General features: G+C 41.2%; 1 protein-coding gene across 1 annotated transcript in view; it reads left to right on the top strand.

Annotated features, from left to right (window-relative positions):
* Nucleotides 1–19,521, top strand: part of LOC132400643 (gamma-glutamyl hydrolase-like) — a 44,750-nt gene that overhangs the window by 2,086 nt on the left and 23,143 nt on the right. The window contains exons 2-3 of the mRNA XM_059981826.1: nt 13,998–14,109; nt 19,339–19,389. Coding sequence (XP_059837809.1) covers nt 13,998–14,109; nt 19,339–19,389 — 163 coding nt within the window. The remainder of the gene's footprint in view (nt 1–13,997; nt 14,110–19,338; nt 19,390–19,521) is intronic.

The following is a 19,521-nucleotide window of genomic DNA, read 5'->3' as shown; positions in this document are numbered from 1 at the left end:
CTTTACCTTCAGGAGTCAGTAGTGTTGTGGATGTCAGCAGTTTGGACTTCAGACGACGTCCCATCAACAGCTGCGCGGGAGAGAACCCCACACCCTCAATCGGTGTGTTGCGGTATTCAAGCAGAGCAATGTAAGGGTCACCGTTGCTGCTTTGCCTTCGTCAGCAAGGGTGACCTGCAGGCCAGCGGAGGGAAGGAGCTCCTTACACCTCCTTTGATATACACCCCTTCCCCCACTAGTTTAACATAAGTATTCATAACTACAGGAAAGATCTAGCCTAATTTACTGATGTTTGCCAGCTGTCTGACAAATTGCTCAAGTACCAGTTCTAATTATGGTGCATATCAGCTGGAAATATCACAATAATCTGTGGTTCCCATGTTCACTTTATCCTCGCTACTAATTTGACCTTCAAGCTAACCCCAAACTCGTCCAACTAAATAAGAAATCTTTACCTCAATAAATCTAAATTAATTTATTTTATTAAGCTTTTGTACTTTTGATCACATGGATGTAAATAATGAAAGACAAATTAAACATTTAAACTCAATATCCCTATGGAATAGATCAAATGCTTTCAGGTTGCACCTCCATACTGTCAAGCTTATTCATTTCTCTATCGCATATGACTCTTGGCAGTGTGGAGGATCAGAGGGATTGTGGGGTCCAATCCATAGGATGCTCAAAGCAGCTGCGCAGGTTGACTCTGTGGTTAAGAAGGCGCACGGTGTATTGGCCTTCATCAATCGTGGAATTGAATTTAGGAGCTGAGAGGTAATGTTGCAGCTATATAGGACCCTGGCCAGACCTCTCTTGGAGTACTGTGCTCGGTTCACTACAGAAAGGATGTAGAAACCATAGAAAGGGTGCAGAGGAAATTTAAAAGGATGTTGCCTGGATTGGGGAACATGCCTTATGAGAATAGGTTGAGTGAACTCAGCCTTTTCTACTGTGTGGATAGTCAGAGGCTTTTTCCCAGGGCTGAAGTGGCTGCCACAAGAGGGCACAGGTTTAAGGTGCTTGGGAGTAGGTGCAGAGGAGATGTCAGGAGTAAGTTTTTTACGGAGAGAGTGATGAGTGTGTGGAATGGGCTGCTGGCGCTGGTGGTGGAGGCGGATACGATAGGGTCTTTTAAGAGACTTTTGGATAGTGATGTGGAGCTTAGTAAAATAGAGGGCTATGGGTAATCCTAGTAATTTCTAAGGTAGGGACATGTTCGGCACAACTTTGTGGGCCAAAAGGCCTGTATTGTGCTGTAGGTTTTCTATGTTTCTATGTTTCTATATCTTAATTTGTTACAAGGTTCTGTTTTTAAAAATTAACCTCTGGTTTAATGGTTTAAATTGAATGCTGATAATATTCAGTCAATATTTTCTGTTATACAGCCATAGAAAAGCACAGCACTAAAACAGGCCTTTCAGTCCACCTGGTCCGTGCCTAAGTATTTAAACTGCCTATTTCCATCAACTGGTGCCCTCTCATTGCCATCCAGGTACCTATCCAAACATCTCTTTAATACAAAATGGAAATAGTGAACTTTTGAGTACAGACTTCAAATGAAGGTACTGATCTAAATTTTCAGGAGTTTCATCTGATTTGGAGCTCCTAATGTTTTTGACATAATTCTATTGCATGGTCAGTTTTCCAATAAATTTTGCTGCTATCATTAAAAATGCCAGATGGTCTAAAACCATGTCACTGACAAATAATCAGAATTAGAATCAGGTTTAACATTGCCAGCATATGTGGTGAAATCTGTTAACTTTGTGGCAGCAGTACATTGCAATACATAATAATATAGTAATTACAGTAAGCATATGTACATATATTAAATAGTTGAGTTAAGAATAGTGCAAAAACAAAAATGGTAAAAAAAGTGAGGTAGTGAGGAAAATAAATAGATATTGCCCACATTTCTTAAACAAAAAAATCTCTATCACCCTCTTTTCAATTATAAAGCTTAAGGGTAAAATGTAATAAGACTAAAGTTTAGTTAAGATAGTTACTCTTTCTTTTTCATTTACAATATAGTGTTTTTTTCTTAAAATAATTTTTTTTTACAGAACTGTAATAACTACACTGCACACTGCCAGAATCATGACATTCTGTTCCTATAAATTCTTAGCTGAAGGATTGATGCAGCATATAATTGCATGTCAGAAAAGAAGCCTTAATGTCAACTTTTTATGATCCATGTCCCTAACAGCAGAAGTCAGAAAGTTGTAGGTATCAGATCTGCACTGTCTCAAGACAAAATGATCAGGAGTGTTTTAAACCCTTCTTGTTTCAAATGTCTAGCTGTACCTGACGCCCATGTACCACACCTTCCTTTTGTAAGCACAGAATATGTGTGTAATCACTGCAATGACGAATGAAACAACTTCCCCACCCAAATAATTTTAAGTACAATTTTATGAGTGACTCACACTTCGTATAGAAACATAGAAAACCTGCTGCACGATACAGGCCCTTCAGCCCACAAAGCTGTACCGAACATGTACTTACCTTAGAAATTACCTCGGGTTACCCATAGCCCTCTAATTTTCTAAGGTCCATGTACCTTTCCAGGAGTCTCTTAAAAGACCTTGGAAAATAACACACAGATATCTCTAAAGATGCAGTAAAAGAAAACTAAAACTTTGCAGATGATGGAATTCTGAAATAAAAACAGAAAATAGTGGAAACTCTCAGTGAGTCAGACATAGAACATACAACATAGTAAAAGTCAGGTTTATGATCATAGCACATGTTCATGTGTGCATAAGTGCAATGAAAAATTTAACTTGCTGCAGCATCACAGGTACACAGCGTAAGATAAACAGCATTCACAAGAAAAGCGTAAATTAATGCACAGCAGTACCAGTGAGAGTGTCCTGTCTAGCTGCATCATTGTGCGGTATGGAAGCTGCAAGGCAAGATCGTCAGGAGGATTGTAAAAATAGCTGAGAGGTTCACCAGGGTCTTCCTCCCCCTATTTATAACACTTATCAGGAGTGTTGCAAACAAAGGGCCCAATGCATTGCCCAGGATCCCCACCACAATCTTTTTGACCCACTACTATCAGGCAAGAGGTACATTAGCATCAGGACTAGGACTGACAAATTGGGCAACAGCTTCTCCCTTCAGGCTGTGAGACGAATAAATACCCTGCCACCAATGGGCTCTCATCACTCAGACAGCGAGCAGTTTACTGTTAACTATTTAAATGTGCATACTTTACCACATGCATTTTGAATTGTGTTTTATTAACTTATTGATAGTATAATATTTTAGTCTATGTGCTGTGTGTGATATGTGTTGTGGTGCACTAAGGCCCGGAAGAGCGTTGTTTCTTTGGGTTGTATATATAATGGATGTAGGAGAGATCCTGAGCACAAGAGATTCAGCGGATGTTGGAAATATGGAGCAACATACAAAGTACTGGAGGAACTCGACAGTTCAGGTTGCATCTACATCTATTCCCCTCCAGAGGCTTTACCATTAGTCTAGGAGGGGAAATAAATAGACTGTTTATTCCCGCCCTTGGACTGATCTCCATCAACACGACCTCGTGAGCAGAGGGGACTGTACTGTGCCATAGTGTTCAATGTTCTATATTCTATCAGCTGAGTGAGGAAGATCGGTGGTTTGTGTTTAATATGGAGTCAGCAGTCTGACAGCAACGTCGAGGACTTCTGGAGCTATTCCATTCCTCCTGAACACCACTGTCCTGTCCCCTCAGGTGTGCCTGTCCTACAGGTGGGACATGATGAACCGATGGGTTATGGTGAAGGAGTCACACACATTGCATGATTATGCAAGTAACAATTTATCAGGCAATCTGACCTCTGCTGGAGTGGACATCACCGCCCAGGCATTTGTGAGGAAAACTTTGTAAGGTTGATTAGGCTGCAGACAGCATGTCCAAATGTGAAAATAAGCAAATCCTGACTGATTTCTATTGTAACCTGAGCTCTGCATTTCTGACAACCCACTGAATATTTCTCAGTGCTGTGCAGGATGGGCATTTAGCTGAGTTATACCTCATGAAAAAGACAATACACATAGCAGCTCTCAAGTCACTTGAATATGAGAGATTTCATTCGGAATGTATTCATTATCATCTGACTCATTCCACTCAATATTGCAGTTGGTCCATATTTTTTGGCCTTGATTCAGACTTCCTTATTTTGAAAATGTCCCTAATTATCTGTATTTATAAGAGGAATTTAATGAGGTTCTTTGACTTCTCGGGTAATTGTCAGGTTTCTGGCGTCTGCTACAATGGCTTCAATGCAGTTAGATGTAATATTACCTGAAGTGTACGTGACATCGATAGAAATGTATAATGGAAAAGTATTAAACTGAATGGGCTGTTTCGTTTGTGTCATCGACAGGAACTCGAAGCATTCTGCCTTTAAAACTGGAATATGTCTCAAAATTCCCTGAACGCAATGTCCTTGACAATCTGACAGATTTGACCTTCTGGATACACTTTTCCTTACTAATGTACATGTGAAAGTTAAACCGGATAAACGACTGTTGTCTGTGTTAACCCTCTCTTCCTGAAGTGATATCATTTGCTTGAGATGCTGTCAAAGAGGAGTGCCCAGTCTGCTCACAACTCCCTCCTGAGATGAATGCCAAGGACGTTCCCAGCTTATCACCAAGTTCAAAGAACCTTGAACCAACTGTAGTGAATTGCTGCAGCTGAGATTCTGAAAGCTGTCTGTTCCAGAGTTATGATTCAATTTTTGTAATGCTCAGTATTTTTCAGTAAGATCCTCTCATCAAAGCTGAATACTACCCAATTGTAATAGTCTGGTTTGCAGGAATTTAATTGAAAAAGAGCTTCTTAAACAGTAATACAGACAGGTAATTTTGTTCTTCTGTAAAATATAAAGTCAGTTAGGCAGCACACTGCATTAGAAGAAAGAGCTGGCTTGCCAATTTGCTCATTGGCCCAGTGATGCACCATCAATAACTCACACTGAGACGTAGGCGAGATATCGGCTTTTATTGACTGGAAGAAGGAACCAGGAGTGAGTGTCTATCATACAAGGTCTTGGAGACTGAGGCCGAGCGTCAGGCCGCAGGTCTCCTTTATACAGGGGCCTGTGGGAGGAGCCACAGGAGCAGTCAGCAGGGGGCGTGTCCAGACAGGCACATAGTTCACCACACCCAGTTACACTAACACTGATGGGTCCTTGTTATTTTCCTGATGTTAAACACTGCCACGTTGTGTGTTTTATAGGGATTGCAAATCAGAATGTTTTAGAAAGTGTATATCAGTTCAGGTGTGTTCACATTTTCTTTATTCCCCTCTATTTATGACGTTTACTGGAAGTATTGAATACCAAAGGCCATCCATCCCACTATCTCTTTGACTCACTACTGTCCACAAGGTGGTACAGGAGCATCAGGACTAGGACTGCCAGACTGCATAACGGTCTTCCCTCAGGCTGTGACACTAATGAATAACCTGCCACCTCCGCGCTCTCATCACTAGGACAGCAGGCTATTTACTGTTTATCTGTGCTGTGTGCCGGGCACTACAAATACAAATACTTTATTGTCACCAAACAATTGATACTAGAGCATGCAATCATCACAGTGATATTTGTTTCTGCGCGTCGCGCTCCCTGAAGTACAAATCAAAGTAAATATATTAAAAATTTAAATTATAAATCATAATTAGAAAATAGAAAAGGGAAAGTACGGTGGTGCAAGTCAGGTCCAGATATTTGGAAGGTACGGCCCAGATCCAGGTCAGGATCTGTTCTTATCGCAGTTGGAAAGAAGCTGTTCCCAAATCTGTACGTATGTATCTTCATGCTCCTGAACCTTCTCCCGGAGGGAAGTGGGACAAAAAGTGTATTGGCTGGATAGGACTTATCCTTGGTTATCCTGGCAGCACTGCTCCAACAGTATGTGGTGTAAAGTGAGTCCAAGGGTGGAAGATGGGTTTGTGTGATGTGCTGGGCTAGGTTCGCGATCTTCTGCATCTTCTTCTGGTCTTGGACAGGACAACTTCCATACCAGGTTGTGATGCACCCTAGAAGAATGCTTTCTACAGTGCACCGATAAAAAATTAATGAGAATTTTAGAGGACAGGCCAAATTTCTTCAACTTTCTCAGGAAGTAAAGGCACTGGTGGGCCTTCTTGGCAGTGGACTCTGCTTGGTTAGACCAGGTCAGGTCATTTGTGATATTCACCACGAGGAACTTCAAGCTTTTGACCTGTTCCACCTGCGCACCACCGATGCAGATGGGGTCATGCGGTCCGCTACTCCTTCTGAAGTCAACAACCAATTCCTTCGTCTTGCTGACGTTGAGGGATAGGTTATTGTCTTCGCACCATGCCACCAGGGTCTTAATTTCCTCTTTGTACTCAGACTCATCATTACCCAAGATGCGGCCTACAATTGTGGTGTCATCAGCAAACTTACATACTGAGTTCGATGGAAACTTGGCTACACAATCATGGGTGTACAGTGAGTACAGCAAGGGGCTGAGTACACAGCCTTGTGGGGCACCAGTGGTCAGAGTGATTGTAGAGGAGAGCTTGTCCCCTATTTTTACAGCCTGGGTCCTGTCTGTGAGGAAGTTGAAGATCCAGCTGCAGATCTGAGTGCTAAGACCCAGGTTCCGGAGCTTAGGAATCAGTTTATTTGGAATGATGATATTAAAGGTAGAGCTGTAGTCAATGAAAAGGAGCCTTACATATGCGTCTTTATTCTCCAGGTGTTCTAAGGAGGAATGTAGTGCCAGAGAGATGGCATCTGCCATTGACCTGTTGCTCCGGTAGGTGAATTGCAAAGCGTCGAGTTTGACTGATAGGTTATGGTTGATGTGCGTCATAACCAATCGCTCAAAGCACTTCATAGCAATTGATGTTAGAGCCACAGGTCGGTAGTCATTTAGGCATGCCACCTTGCTTTTCTTCGACCGGGATTATCATTGCCTTCTTAAAACATAAGGGGATCTTAGACTGAAGCAGGGAGCAGTTTCTAAGATGGCAGCGTGACGCAGCAGCGTGCAGCAGCCACTTTGGAATGAATATCTGTAATCTGTCGAGTAGGATGCTGTGTACAATCCTAATTTGATGGAGACAGACGTGTGAAGCACGGAGGAACATCTGAAATGCCTGTTTCGCTGCCGCTTCTACTGTGCAATCGGAAAAATCTCCGGGAGGAAGGCCCCGAATCCTCGGCTTTGCCTGTTGCTTGGCGGCCGGGGCTGGGGTCGAAGCGCTCGGCAGAGATGGTGCTTGGTATCGGAGGCTCGAAGTTTTCAGACGGACTCTGAGTTGGCTGTGTCAGGTGCTTCCAGAGTGCTGCATCGGCAAGCTGCGGCGCTGGAGGTTCGTGGCAGGAAGAGTTTTTCTTCCGCCTACCGTCTGCATATGATGATGGCCTATCGAGGACTTTGAGACTTTTTTTTATTGTGCTATGGTCTGCTCTTTATCAAATTACAGTATTGCTTTGTACTGTTGTAACTATATGTTGTAATTATGTGGTTTTGTCAGTTAGTCTTTTATCAATTATGGTATTGTCTGCACTATTGCAACTAAACGTTAACTATGTGGTTTTCTGTAGGTTTTTGGTTTGTTGGGTGGTAGTGCTGACTCTTAACTTAGTGTGTCTGGGTAGTCTTGTTTTGTCTGATGGGTTTGGGGTTCCTTTCCGGGGAATGTGCTAAGATGGTAGCACGATATCGATACGCAGCAGCCTCTCCAGACTCTGGATTGGGGATTGCCAAACGTTATGTGGATTTTCTGGTGTAGTCTGTTTAGTCATATCCTTTTGTGATATCATTCCGGAGAACATTATCTCATTTTTTAACTGCATTGCATTTGTGGTTTCTAAATGACAATAAACTGAATCTGAGTCGAAGATGTCCGCAAACACTCCAGCTAGCTCGGTTGCACAGGCCCGGAGAACCCGTCCCGAGATGCCATCTGGGACACAACCTGCAAATTAATCTTTAGGGAATCCTGCACAAGGACTCCCAAATCCCTTTGTGCCTTGGGTCTATTTATTTCTCTCCATTTAGAAAACAGTCAACCCTTTCTTTTACCAAAGTGCATGACTTTGGTATGCACTTTGTTTCAGCTGTGTTCCAGCTGCTTTTTTTTTGCCCATTCTCCTAATCTATAAGCCCTTCTGTAGACTTACTATTTCCTCAAAACTACCTGCCTTTCATCTGCAAACTTTACAACAAAGCCATGATTTCCATAATCCGAATTATTGACATATTGTGTAAAAAGGATTGGTCCCAACACAGACTACTGTGGAACAATATTAGTCACCGACAGTCAACCAATAAAGGCTCCCTTTGTGACCTACCAATCAGCCACTGCTTTATCCATGTTAGAGTCTTTTCTGTAATGCAGTAGCTTGTTAAGCAGCCTCATGTATGATACCTTGTCAAAGGCCTTCTGAAAATCCAAGTACTCTCTGATTCTCCTTTGTCTGTCCTACTTGTTACTTTTTCAAAGAATTCCGAGAGATTTGTTAGGTAAGATTTTCCCTTGAGAAAACCATGCTGACTACGGTCAATTTTGTCATGCGCCTTCAAACAGTCTTGAGTCCTCATCCTTAACAATCGACTCCAGCATCTTCCTATCTACTGAGGTCTGACTGACTTGCCTATAGTTTCCTTTCTTCTGCCTCTTGAAGAGTATGGGGACATTTGCAATTTTCCAGTTTTCTGGAACCATTCCAGAATCTAATGATTCTTGAAAGATCATCATGAATGCCTCCTCGATCTCTTCAGCCACCCCTTTCAGAACTCTGAGGTGTACACCATCTGACCCAGGTGACTTATCTACCTTTGGATCTTTCAGTTTCCCAAGAACCTTTTCTCTAGTTATGGTAACCTCATATACCTCATGATCCCTGACACCTAGAACTTCTACCATACTGCTAATGCCTTCCACAGTGAAGACTGATTTAAAATACTTATTCACTTCATCCACCATTTCCTTGTCCTCCATTCCAACATCTCCAGCATTGTTTTCTAGTGGTCCAATATCCATGTTTACCTCTCTTTTACACTTCATGCATAGAAACATAAAAAGATAGAAAATAGGTGCAGGAGTAGGCCATTCAGCTCTTTGAGCCTGCACCGCCATTCAGTATGATCATGGCTGATCATCCAACTCAGAGCCCTGTACCTGCTTTCTCTCCATACCCCCGATCCCTTTAGCCACAAGGGCCATATCTAATTTCCTCTTAAATATAGCCAATGAACCGGCCTCAACTGTTTCCTGTGGCAGAGAATTCCACAGATTCACCACTCTGTGTGAAGAAGTTTTTCCTCATCTCGGTCCTAAAAGGCTACCCCTTTATCCTTAAACTGTGACCCCTCATTCTGGACTTCCCCAACATCGGAAACAAGCTTCCTGCATCTAGCCTGTCCAATCCCTTTAGAATTGTATACGTTTCAATAAGATCCCCCCTCAAACTTCTAAATTCCAGTGAGTATAAGCCTAGTCGATCCAGTCTTTCTTCATATGAAAGTCCTGTCATCCCAGGAATCAATCTGGTGAACCTTCTTTGTACTCCCTCTATGGCAAGAATGTCTTTCCTCAGATAAGGGGACCAAAATTACACACAATACTCTAGGTGCGGTCTCACCAAGGCCTTGTACAACTGCAGTAGAACCTCCCTGCTCCTATACTCAAATCCTTTTGCTATGAATGCCAATATACCATTTGTCTTTTTCACTGCCTGCTGTGCCTGCATGCCCACCTTCAATGACAGGTGTACAATGACACCCAGGTCTTGTTGCACCTCCCCTTTTCCTAATCGGCCACCATTCAGATAATAATCTGTTTTCCTGTTCTTGCAACCAAAGTGGATAACCTCACACTTATCCACATTAAATTGCATCTGCCATGAATTTGCCCACTCACCTAACCTATCCAAGTCACCCTGCATCCTCTTAGCATTTTCTTCACAGCTAACACTGCCGCCCAGCTTCGTGTCATCCGCAAACTTGGAGATGCTACATTTAATTCCCTCGTCTAAATCATTAATATATATTGTAAACAACTGGGGTCTCAGCACTGAGCTTGCGGTACCCCACTGGTCACTGCCTGCCATTCTGAAAAGGTCCCATTTACTCCCACTCTTTGCTTCCTGTCTGCCAACCAATTCTCTATCCACATCAATACCATACCCCCAATACCATGTGCTTTAAGTTTGCACACTAATCTCCTGTGTGGGACCTTGTCAAAAGCCTTTTGAAAATCTAAATATACCACATCCACTGGATCTCCCCTATCCACTCTACCAGTTACATCTTCAAAAAATTCTATAAGATTCGTCAGTCATGATTTTCCTTTCACAACTCCATGCTGACTTTGTCCAATGATTTCGCCTCTTTCCAAATATGCTGTTATCACATCTTTGATAACTGACTCTAGCATTTTCCTCACCACCGATGCCAGACTCACCGGTCTATAATTCCCCGGCTTTTCTCTCCCTTCTTTTTTAAAAAGTGGGGTTACATTAGCCACCCTCCAATCCTCAGGAACTAATCCAGAATCTAAGGGGTTTTGAAAAATTATCACTAATGCATCCACTATTTCTTGAGCTACTTCCTTAAGCACTCTGGGATGCAGACCATCTGGGGATTTATCTGCCTTTAATCCCTTCAATTTACCTAACACAACTTCCCTACTAACATGTATTTCCCTCAGTTCCTCCATCTCATTAGACCCTCGGTCCCTTTCTATTTCCAGAAGATTATTTATGTCCTGCTTAGTGAAGACAGAACCAATGTAGTTATTCAATTGGTCTGCCATGTCTTTGTTCTCTATGATCAATTCACCTGTTTCTGACTGTAAGGGACCTACATTTGTCTTGACCAATATTTTTTTCACATATCTATAAAAGCTTTTACAGTCAGTTTTTATGTTCCCTGCCAGCTTTCTCTCATAATCTTTTTTCCCTTTCCTAATTAAGTCCTTTGTCCTCCTCTGCTGGTCTCTGAATTTCTCCCAGTCCTCAGGTGTGCTGCTTTTTCTGGCTAATCTGTATGTTTCTTCTTTGGACTTGATACTATCCCTAATTTCCTGCTAAAACATTTGTTTATATTTACATTATTATTATATTGTGGTTTGCCCTTTACTGTGCCTATTGTCTTGTTTATTAATCATTGTACTGCCTTGGACTGTTTTGTGCACTTTATGTAGTCCCGTGTAGGTCCGAAGTCTAATGTAGTTTTGTGTTGTTTCAGGTAGTCTGGTGTAGTTTCATGTTGTTTCAGGTAGTCTGGTGTAGTTCTGTATTGTTTTATGCAGCACCATAGTCCTGGAGGAATGTTGTTTTTACTGTGTACTGTAGCAACAGTTATGGTTGAAATGACAATAAAAGCGACTTGACCTGAAGATTGGTATGTGTTCCTGCCTCGCAGTGGTCCTGACCCAAGAACCCAGCCTATCTAGGTATATCCTGTTACAGAATCACAATGACCTCCTCATCACAGCATGCTCTCCCAGCTATTTTCCATATCATCAGTTTTATGTACCCATGACACGTGACAGTGGTGTACTTGTCACGTGACTGGTGTTGGAGCTATACTGGACTTGAGGTAATGGTCTTGTGATGGTGGAGTGACGTCATTTTCCCGCCAGTAGAGGTCATGTGACAGGTGTTTTTTTACAGGGTATAAAAGGAGGACCCCTCCCTGTGAGGAGGGGCAGTTCGTGGCTGGATTTGCCAAGTTGACTTCAAGCCACTGCGTGATTTAATGTTATGACGCAGTTTAGTTGAAAGATGAAGTTTTATCTAATGCCTAAAGTTTAAAAGGTCATTGCCAGCAGTTTCTGTATAATACTGCTAGTTGAGAATCAGTGGAGAGTGAAGATCGGAGTTCGGGAGTTAAAAGATCGAGGGAAGTCGATTTTGACGGTGAAACATGTTCGACCTTGTTTGATCCTCATTCAGAAGGAATTCGTTGACTGTTCTCTTGTTAATCCCTGAGAATAATAGCAGAAAGGATTAGGAACAGTTTTGTAAAGGAAAGGTCAGTGCCTTTAAGCTGTTACATATCATCTTCGTAAAATTCTTCATGGGAAAAGTAGTTTGACTGGGAATTGCAACAACACGACGTGAAAAAGAATTTAAATTGTCTTAAAAAGTCTCTCCCTTAAATGGACTGTAAGCATTTTGAACTTTTGCAATACTACTTTGAACTGTTTAAGCTTCATTGCCTTAAGACCTGTTTAAGCAGCCGCACAGCAGCTGATTTCCGGTTACGTGAGTGGCTTGTTTACTTTTGGGTTTTTTTTTTTCAGTGTTTAATAAACGTGTTATTTGTTATAAAAACCCCTGCCTCACTCATATATTAATTGTTGCTGAGTCCGTAACATCAGGAGAACTTGGAAACTTTACATTTTGTTCCCTTCTCCAGATTTTTAATATAAGTAATAAACAATGGGGAGTACAGAATCAAATCCTTGTGATATTCCATTAGATATATTTCTCCAGCCTGAAAAAGACCCATTTATTCCAACTCTTCTTTTGAAGCCCATTTTAAATCCATGCCAACACACTTCTTCCAATAACCTGTGCTCTTAATTTATAAAACAGCTTCCTCATGTGACACCTTGTCAAATCTAATGTAATACATTTACCGGTTCCCATCTTTCAATTCTCTCCTGTCCCATCTTCAAAGTATTTGAGCAAATTCCTGAAACGTGACTTAACTTTCATGAAACCACATTAAGTAAATTTGGTTATCCTAAATGATTAGTTGTTTCCTCGTTGATTGCTGACTCAAATTATCTTGCCAAAGGCTGGGCATTGAATTAACTAACCACAAACAAGAGAAAATCTGCAGATGCTGGAAATCCGAATGACCCTCACAAAATTCTGGAGGAACTCAGCAGGCCAGGCAGCATCTATGGAAAAGAGTACAGTCAACATTTCAGGCCTGCTGAAGGGTTTCAGACCAAAATGTCAACTGTACTCTTTTTTTATAATGCTGCCTGTCCCGCTGAGTTCCCCCAGCATTTTGTGTGTGTGGATTGAACTAACTAACCTACAGTTTCCTACCTTCTATCTTCTTTCCTTTTCAAAGGGAAAATATTGTCTATTTTCCAATCTTCCGGCATCCTGCGGATTATAGTGAGTTTTGCAAAACTTCCATTAATAGGTCCACTGCCTCTGCAACCAATTCCTCTAAAATCTTGGGTGCAGGATGCTGGCTTCTGATGATTTGTCCAGATTTAGCCGCATGAAATTCTTGAATGCGTCTTTTATTTCTTTCAATTGAGATTTTTACAAATCCTTTAGTATTATTTAAAATTAACCCACCCATTACCTGGAATATTTTCAGCATCATCCATGGAGAAGGCATGCAAAAGGTTGTTTTAACTTACTTGACATTTCTTTGTTTCATTTATTGATTCACCATCTTTGTTAACCTTAGTTGTCCTTTTCTGTTTTTATATCCATACAAGCTCTTTCCACTTGTCTTGATGTTACCTGAAATTTTACTCTGACTTTTTATTGGTGCTGGATCGTAAGAGCTTCTCAGTTGTTCAATCAACCACTAGGCCTGGCAAATTTGTGTGCCCTGCTTTTTGATTTAACTTCCTTTGTTAACCACAGTTTATGCCTCCTTCTCATGAAATCCCTCTTTCCAATTGAGAGAAATTCCTGCTGGGTTTCATGGATCAACTATCCCTCAGTGTTCAGCTGTGATGATCTTTGAAGACTCTGAATGGCTCATTGAGTGGGAATGAATTACTTAAATTTTGGGTTGAAAGTGGTATTAGGTAAAGTTTGTATGAAATACTCCAGATTTAGAGCTTTATATTTAACTGGCATTGATTGACCTGAAATAGTAAATTTTCTCCAAATGCTGTCTATTCTGTTATGTATTTGTAACATCTTAATTTGCTTTAAAAATGTCCAGCATGTTCACTGTTACGATATTGACTTTCACAATGCATATTTAATAATTTTATTTTTTTACTGATGCTTATATTTTTGTTTGGTCAGGTATTCTGGCTCAGCAAATGCCTAATAAATTTGCAGACTATGGCGGTAGCTACATTGCAGCGTCGTATGTGAAATACTTGGAATCTGCTGGAGCAAGAGTTGTACCCATTAGGTCAGTGTAGTAAGCTTCCATTTATTCTTTTTACTCAGTATGAGGTTAATTTATTGTAAAGGACTGTATTGTAGATCTGTTAAAATGAAATTCCTCAAGCTTAAACATTGATAATCAACCATTTAAGTTGTTTTACAAACATATTTAAGACAGATTCCTAAAGCTACACCACCCTCATTGCACCTTGTTTAGCTTTGCCAACCAACATCTCCAAATCCAGTTTGCATTCAACACGTTTGTTTCAAGCATCTTTCTGACATTAACTTCATCAATTTGCATCAAATACAGAGAAAATGGTGCTGGGCTGTCTGGAAATGTCAGTATGCCTTGGGTGCCAAAATAGCATGCCCTCAGCCCGGTAATCCTGACCATATGTCTTTGGAATGTAGGAGAAAGCAAGAGCGCTTGGACAAAATCCAGGCGATGACAGGGAGAACGTACAAGCTCCTTACAGATAGCGGAGGCAATTGAACCCTGATTACAGCTGGCTGCTGTAAAATGTTGCACTACTGTGCCACCCTGCAGTATTTATCCAGGAGTTAATCAATCCTTAAGTGATTAAAATCAAGCTAATTAATTTCTAATGGTCTTCCAATTTATAATGTTCCATTTAAACTGAAGCACAAACTGAAGATTTACTCCTTGATGTAACATGCAAAGTCATTTGCAGACCAGTGGAATCTGCTAACTAAATTGCATTACTGGAGCCAAAGAAATGTAGTTAGTACTTTGATGCCAGAGAGTGTTACCATCTGTCTGGGTTCAGTGCACCCCTTGCTTAATGGTATTGATCCATGGCATAAAAAAAAGGATGGGAACCCCTGACCTAGAGGCTCAATATAGCTTTGGTATTCCAAAACTATTAAAAAGTAAAAGATTTCTGTAAGTAAATCAAATCAAGTAAATAAATTTGGATCACTAGGCTGTCTTCCGGGGAAGGGAGGGGGACCTGTATGGGAGAGAAGCATTGTACCAGAGCTGAAAGGGGACTAATATCCGAGGGGGAAGGTTTCCGAGTGCTGCACGGAGGGGAGAGGGGTTAACTTAGAGTTGTATGGATGGGAACCAGAGTTCCAAAATAGATAGTGGAGAGATTGTGTATAGAGTTGTTGTTAAGACCTCAGACAAAGTCACAAATGAAAAAGTTGCGCATTGTGTGAGTAATGTCCTGAGCTCCATATATTTTGTAACCCCCTGGGTCGCCTCAGGCTCGCTCAGCTCATTTCGTCTTGGGGGAGCAGCCTTCGGCCCTGCCAAACTGGGTAATCAGCTGGTGTGGATGCTGTGTGATGTCCCCGCCTCGCCCAAAAACAGACAGTACACCATATGTGATTAAATGAGTACAATTTATAAAGGTTACTATAACTAAGTGATTAATAACGATACGGTATATATGAAGAAAAAAAAAATAAAGAAAAGATGCCAAACTTATCAAAGTCCAAAGCACTTCGTGCACAACTGTTGGAGCTCAATTACTGAAGTCTTCTGGCCACCATTCGATCCCCTCCGAACTCCTCGATTCGCAGCTCAGGACCACCCGAAGTGGTCAGCCAAGCACATCTAGCTTCATCTCCTCTCCTCGGGGTACCTCCTGGCCTTCGACCCCTGCTTGGGGTCCGTTCCCCGCCTAGTTTACAGCATCGTGTCCTCTCTCTCTCTCACCCCCTCGCGCCAATCTCCCCAAAAGCCCGCCAACAATAGCTTACAGACTCAGAAGAAAGAACAACATTAATCCCAATTGGTTTCCAAAGGAATACAATTCTCGTTATCAGTAAATTTTAACCCAAACAAGCTTCCAGCACTCTCTCGCAACAAAGAAGCATTCCTACTTTTAACAAAACAAAGAAGCCATTTTGATTGCATACACAGTAACAAAGAAAAAGAAGTCCCCTTTACAATTTCAATGCAAGAAGTAATGTAGGAAAGATTAGGAAAGAGTCCTGAGGAGGTTCACGAGGATGATTCCAGGAGTGAAGGGGTTTACATATGAGGAGCTTTTGGCAGCTTTGTGCCTATACTGGAATTTAGAAGAATGCGAGGGGATCTGATTGAAACCTACTGAATGTTGAAAGGACTAGATAGGGTGGATGTGGAGAGAATGTTCCCTAAGGTGGGGAACTAGAACAAGAATGCTTTACAACAGAGGTAAGGAGGAATTTGTTTTAGCCAGAGAGTACTGAATCTGTGTAATGCTCTGCCATAGACTGTGGTGGAGGCCAAGTCTGTGGATATGCTTAAGGTTTCCTGATCAGTCAAGGCATCAAAGTATATGTAGAGAAGGCAGGTGTATGAGGTTGAGTGGGATCTGAAATCAGCCTTGATGGAATGGTGGAGCAGACCCAATGGGCTGAATGGCCTCATTCTGCTCCTATGTCTTATGGTCTTAAAGGTAGATGAGCTCAGGATATAGATCAACACATGGAATTATAGCCTTTAATGAGACTTGTTTGCAGGAGGGTCAGGACTGACAGCTCAGTATTCTGAGGTTCCATTGTTTTTAATGTGACAGAATGGGAGGGATTAAAGGACGAGGGGTGGCGTTATTAGTCAGGGAAAATGTCACAGCAGTGTTCAGTTAGAACAGACTGGAAAAACTCACCTAGTGAGGCGTTATGAATGGAATTGAAGAAAAAGAAAGATATGACCATGTTACTAAGCCACCCAACAGTCTGAGGGATTTAGAACAATTTTGTAGAGAAATTGCAGACTGCTGGAAGAAACACAAGATTGTTATAGAAGGTGATTTTAACTTTGCACATATTGACGGGCTCTCCCATACTGTAAAAGGACTAGATGGGTTTGAGTTTGTCAACTGTGTTCAGGAAAATTCCCTTCGTCTGTATGTCGAAGTCCCGGTGAGAGAGTGTGCGATACTTGATCTCCTATTAGGGAATGAGACAGGGCTGGTGACAAAGTTTGTGTTGAGGAAAACTTTGCATCTAATGATCATAATGTCGTTGGTTTCAAAGTCAATATGCAAAACATAGGTCTAGTCCCCTGGTTGACATTCTAAATTGGAGCAAGGTCAATTTTGATGGCAAGTGTGGATTGGAACAGGCTGCTTTCTGACAAAGATATACTTAGTAAGTGGGCGGCTTTCAGAAGTGAAATTTGGAGAATACAAAGCTTATACACAGCCTCTGAATAGAGGGGAGACCTTTTAGAACAGAGATGAGGAGGAATTTCTTTAGCCAGAGAGTGGGAAATCTGTGGAATTCTTTGCCACTGGCAGCTGTGGAGGCCAATTCTTTATGTATAATTAAGGTAAAGGTTGCTAGATTATTGATTGGTCAGGGCATGAAGGGATATGGGAGATGGTGGGGGTGAGGGGGGAGACAAGAGGTTGGGGCTGAGAGGAAATTGGATAAACCATGATGAAATGACAGCAGACCTGATGGGCCAAATGGCCTAATTCTGCTATGTGGTCTTATGATTTTATATTTAAATCATCCTTACCCACAGTTGACCCTATTGGAGGATAACCAATGTTGGTCTGCTGTTTAAAATAGGCTCTAAAATTAAACCAGGAAATTATAGGCCTGTGAAGTGTAGTGGGAAAGTTATTGGAAGATTTTCTAAGGGAGTATTTGGATAGAAATGGACTGTTTAGGGATCATCAGCATGGCTTTGTTTGTGACAAGTTATGTCTAACCAATGTTGTAGAGATTTTCAAGAAAGTTACCAGGAAAGTTGATGAAGACAAGGCGGTGGATGTGGTCTGCATCTACTTTAGCAAGGCATTTGATAAGGTCCCACATGGGAGGTTGGTAAAGAAGGTTCATTCATTTGGAATTCAAGATGAGGTAGTAAATAGGATTAGACATTTGTTTTGTGGGAGAAACAGGGGAGAGGTTCTGGAAGCCTGTGAGTAGTGGCGTGCTTCATGGAACAGTTCTGATCTATCATTGTTTGTCATCTATGTCAATGATGGTAATGTGGTTAACTGAATCAGCGAATTGGTGGAAGACACCAAGACTGATGGTGTATTTGACATTGGTATTTGGAATATTATGTGCAGTTTTGGTCACCAATAAGGATGAAAGGGTACAGAGAAAATTTATAAGGATGTTGCCAGGACTGGAGGTCCTGAGTTATAACGAAATATTGAATAGGTTAGGTCTATTCCTTGGAATGCTGAAGATTGAGGGGAGATTTGATAGTGGTATACAAATTATGAGGGGTATAGATAGGGTAAATGCAAGCAGGTTATTTTACTGACGTTGGCTGGGACTGCAACTAGAGGTCACGAATTAAGAGTGAAAAGTTTAAGAGGACCATGAGGGGAAACATCTTCAGTCAGAGAGTCATGAGAGTGTAAAATGAGCTGCCAGCTCAAGTGGTGCATGTAAGCTCGATTTAAATGTTTCAGCAAAGTTTGGATAGGTAAATGGTAGGAGTTTGGAGAGTAATGGTCCTGATGCAGGTTGATGTGAGTAGGAGGTTTAAATGGTTCAGCATGGACTAAATGTGCCAAAGTGCCTGTTTCTGTGCTGTACTTTTCTATGACTCTGAAATGTCATGTATTTCAAAGTAGCTTTATGATCTTATGCATCATTTATGACACCACTAAGAAAATCCAACTAAAATACAAGAAGTTAATGTGTCAACATTTCCTTTTCTCTTAGTCTCCAGCAGGGAGTTCCCTTTCAAATAATAAGTTTGTCACTTTCTTTGCAAGTCCATGTATCACTTAAGCAACACCACAAAAAAGCAAGTAGACGAGAGTACCTTTCTAACTGCATTTGTTAATCTCCTTTGGTAAAGAAGTCAAGACAAGAAATAAGGATCAACTTGAAATTTTCAGGGCCAGTGAGCTTAAATTATAGGGAATAAAGAAATTGATCTAAAAGAGCAAATAGCTGGAATCACACTTAGTGGGAACATGAAGTCTCCAAATCTTGCGAATGGAGGGCCAAGGCCTTTCATCCTTCAAGTTAACGTTATACTTATTTCAGTGTCTGGCTTTTAAACTGGTTTATAATTAACACTTGTGACATTTTGGTTGTTTGAACACAATGATTCTGTGCACTCAATTGCAGTGGTGCTGCACTCTTCAAGATGCCTAATATTCTCAGTGGCAGTTGTGTTTATTTAGTGTACTTAGCCTGAGTTTGCCGAACTTCAGATCAGAGTTCAAGTTTTAGTTTACTACAGTGAAGCTGTTTATCAGCTGGCACTGCTTCCAAATAAAGAAGTTAATATAATCTTTATATTTCTGTTCTCCTGTAGCACTAAACTAAGTGAAGCTGAATACCAGAAACTATTTTATTCTCTAAATGGGTGAGTACTTTTATTAAGCCATAAGAGTTTTGTTTTCATATTTTGATTATGTGAACAATGTATTACTAAAAGCTTGCATTTTTATGCCTTGTCTGAAATCTGCTGCATGTTTTTTTTCTGGAAAGAATAAAT

This window comes from Hypanus sabinus, chromosome 1, assembly GCF_030144855.1.
Source record: "Hypanus sabinus isolate sHypSab1 chromosome 1, sHypSab1.hap1, whole genome shotgun sequence".
Classification (NCBI taxonomy): domain Eukaryota; kingdom Metazoa; phylum Chordata; class Chondrichthyes; order Myliobatiformes; family Dasyatidae; genus Hypanus; species Hypanus sabinus.
The sequence above is the reverse complement of the archived record's forward strand: the minus strand, read 5'-3'. Positions and strand labels throughout refer to the sequence as shown.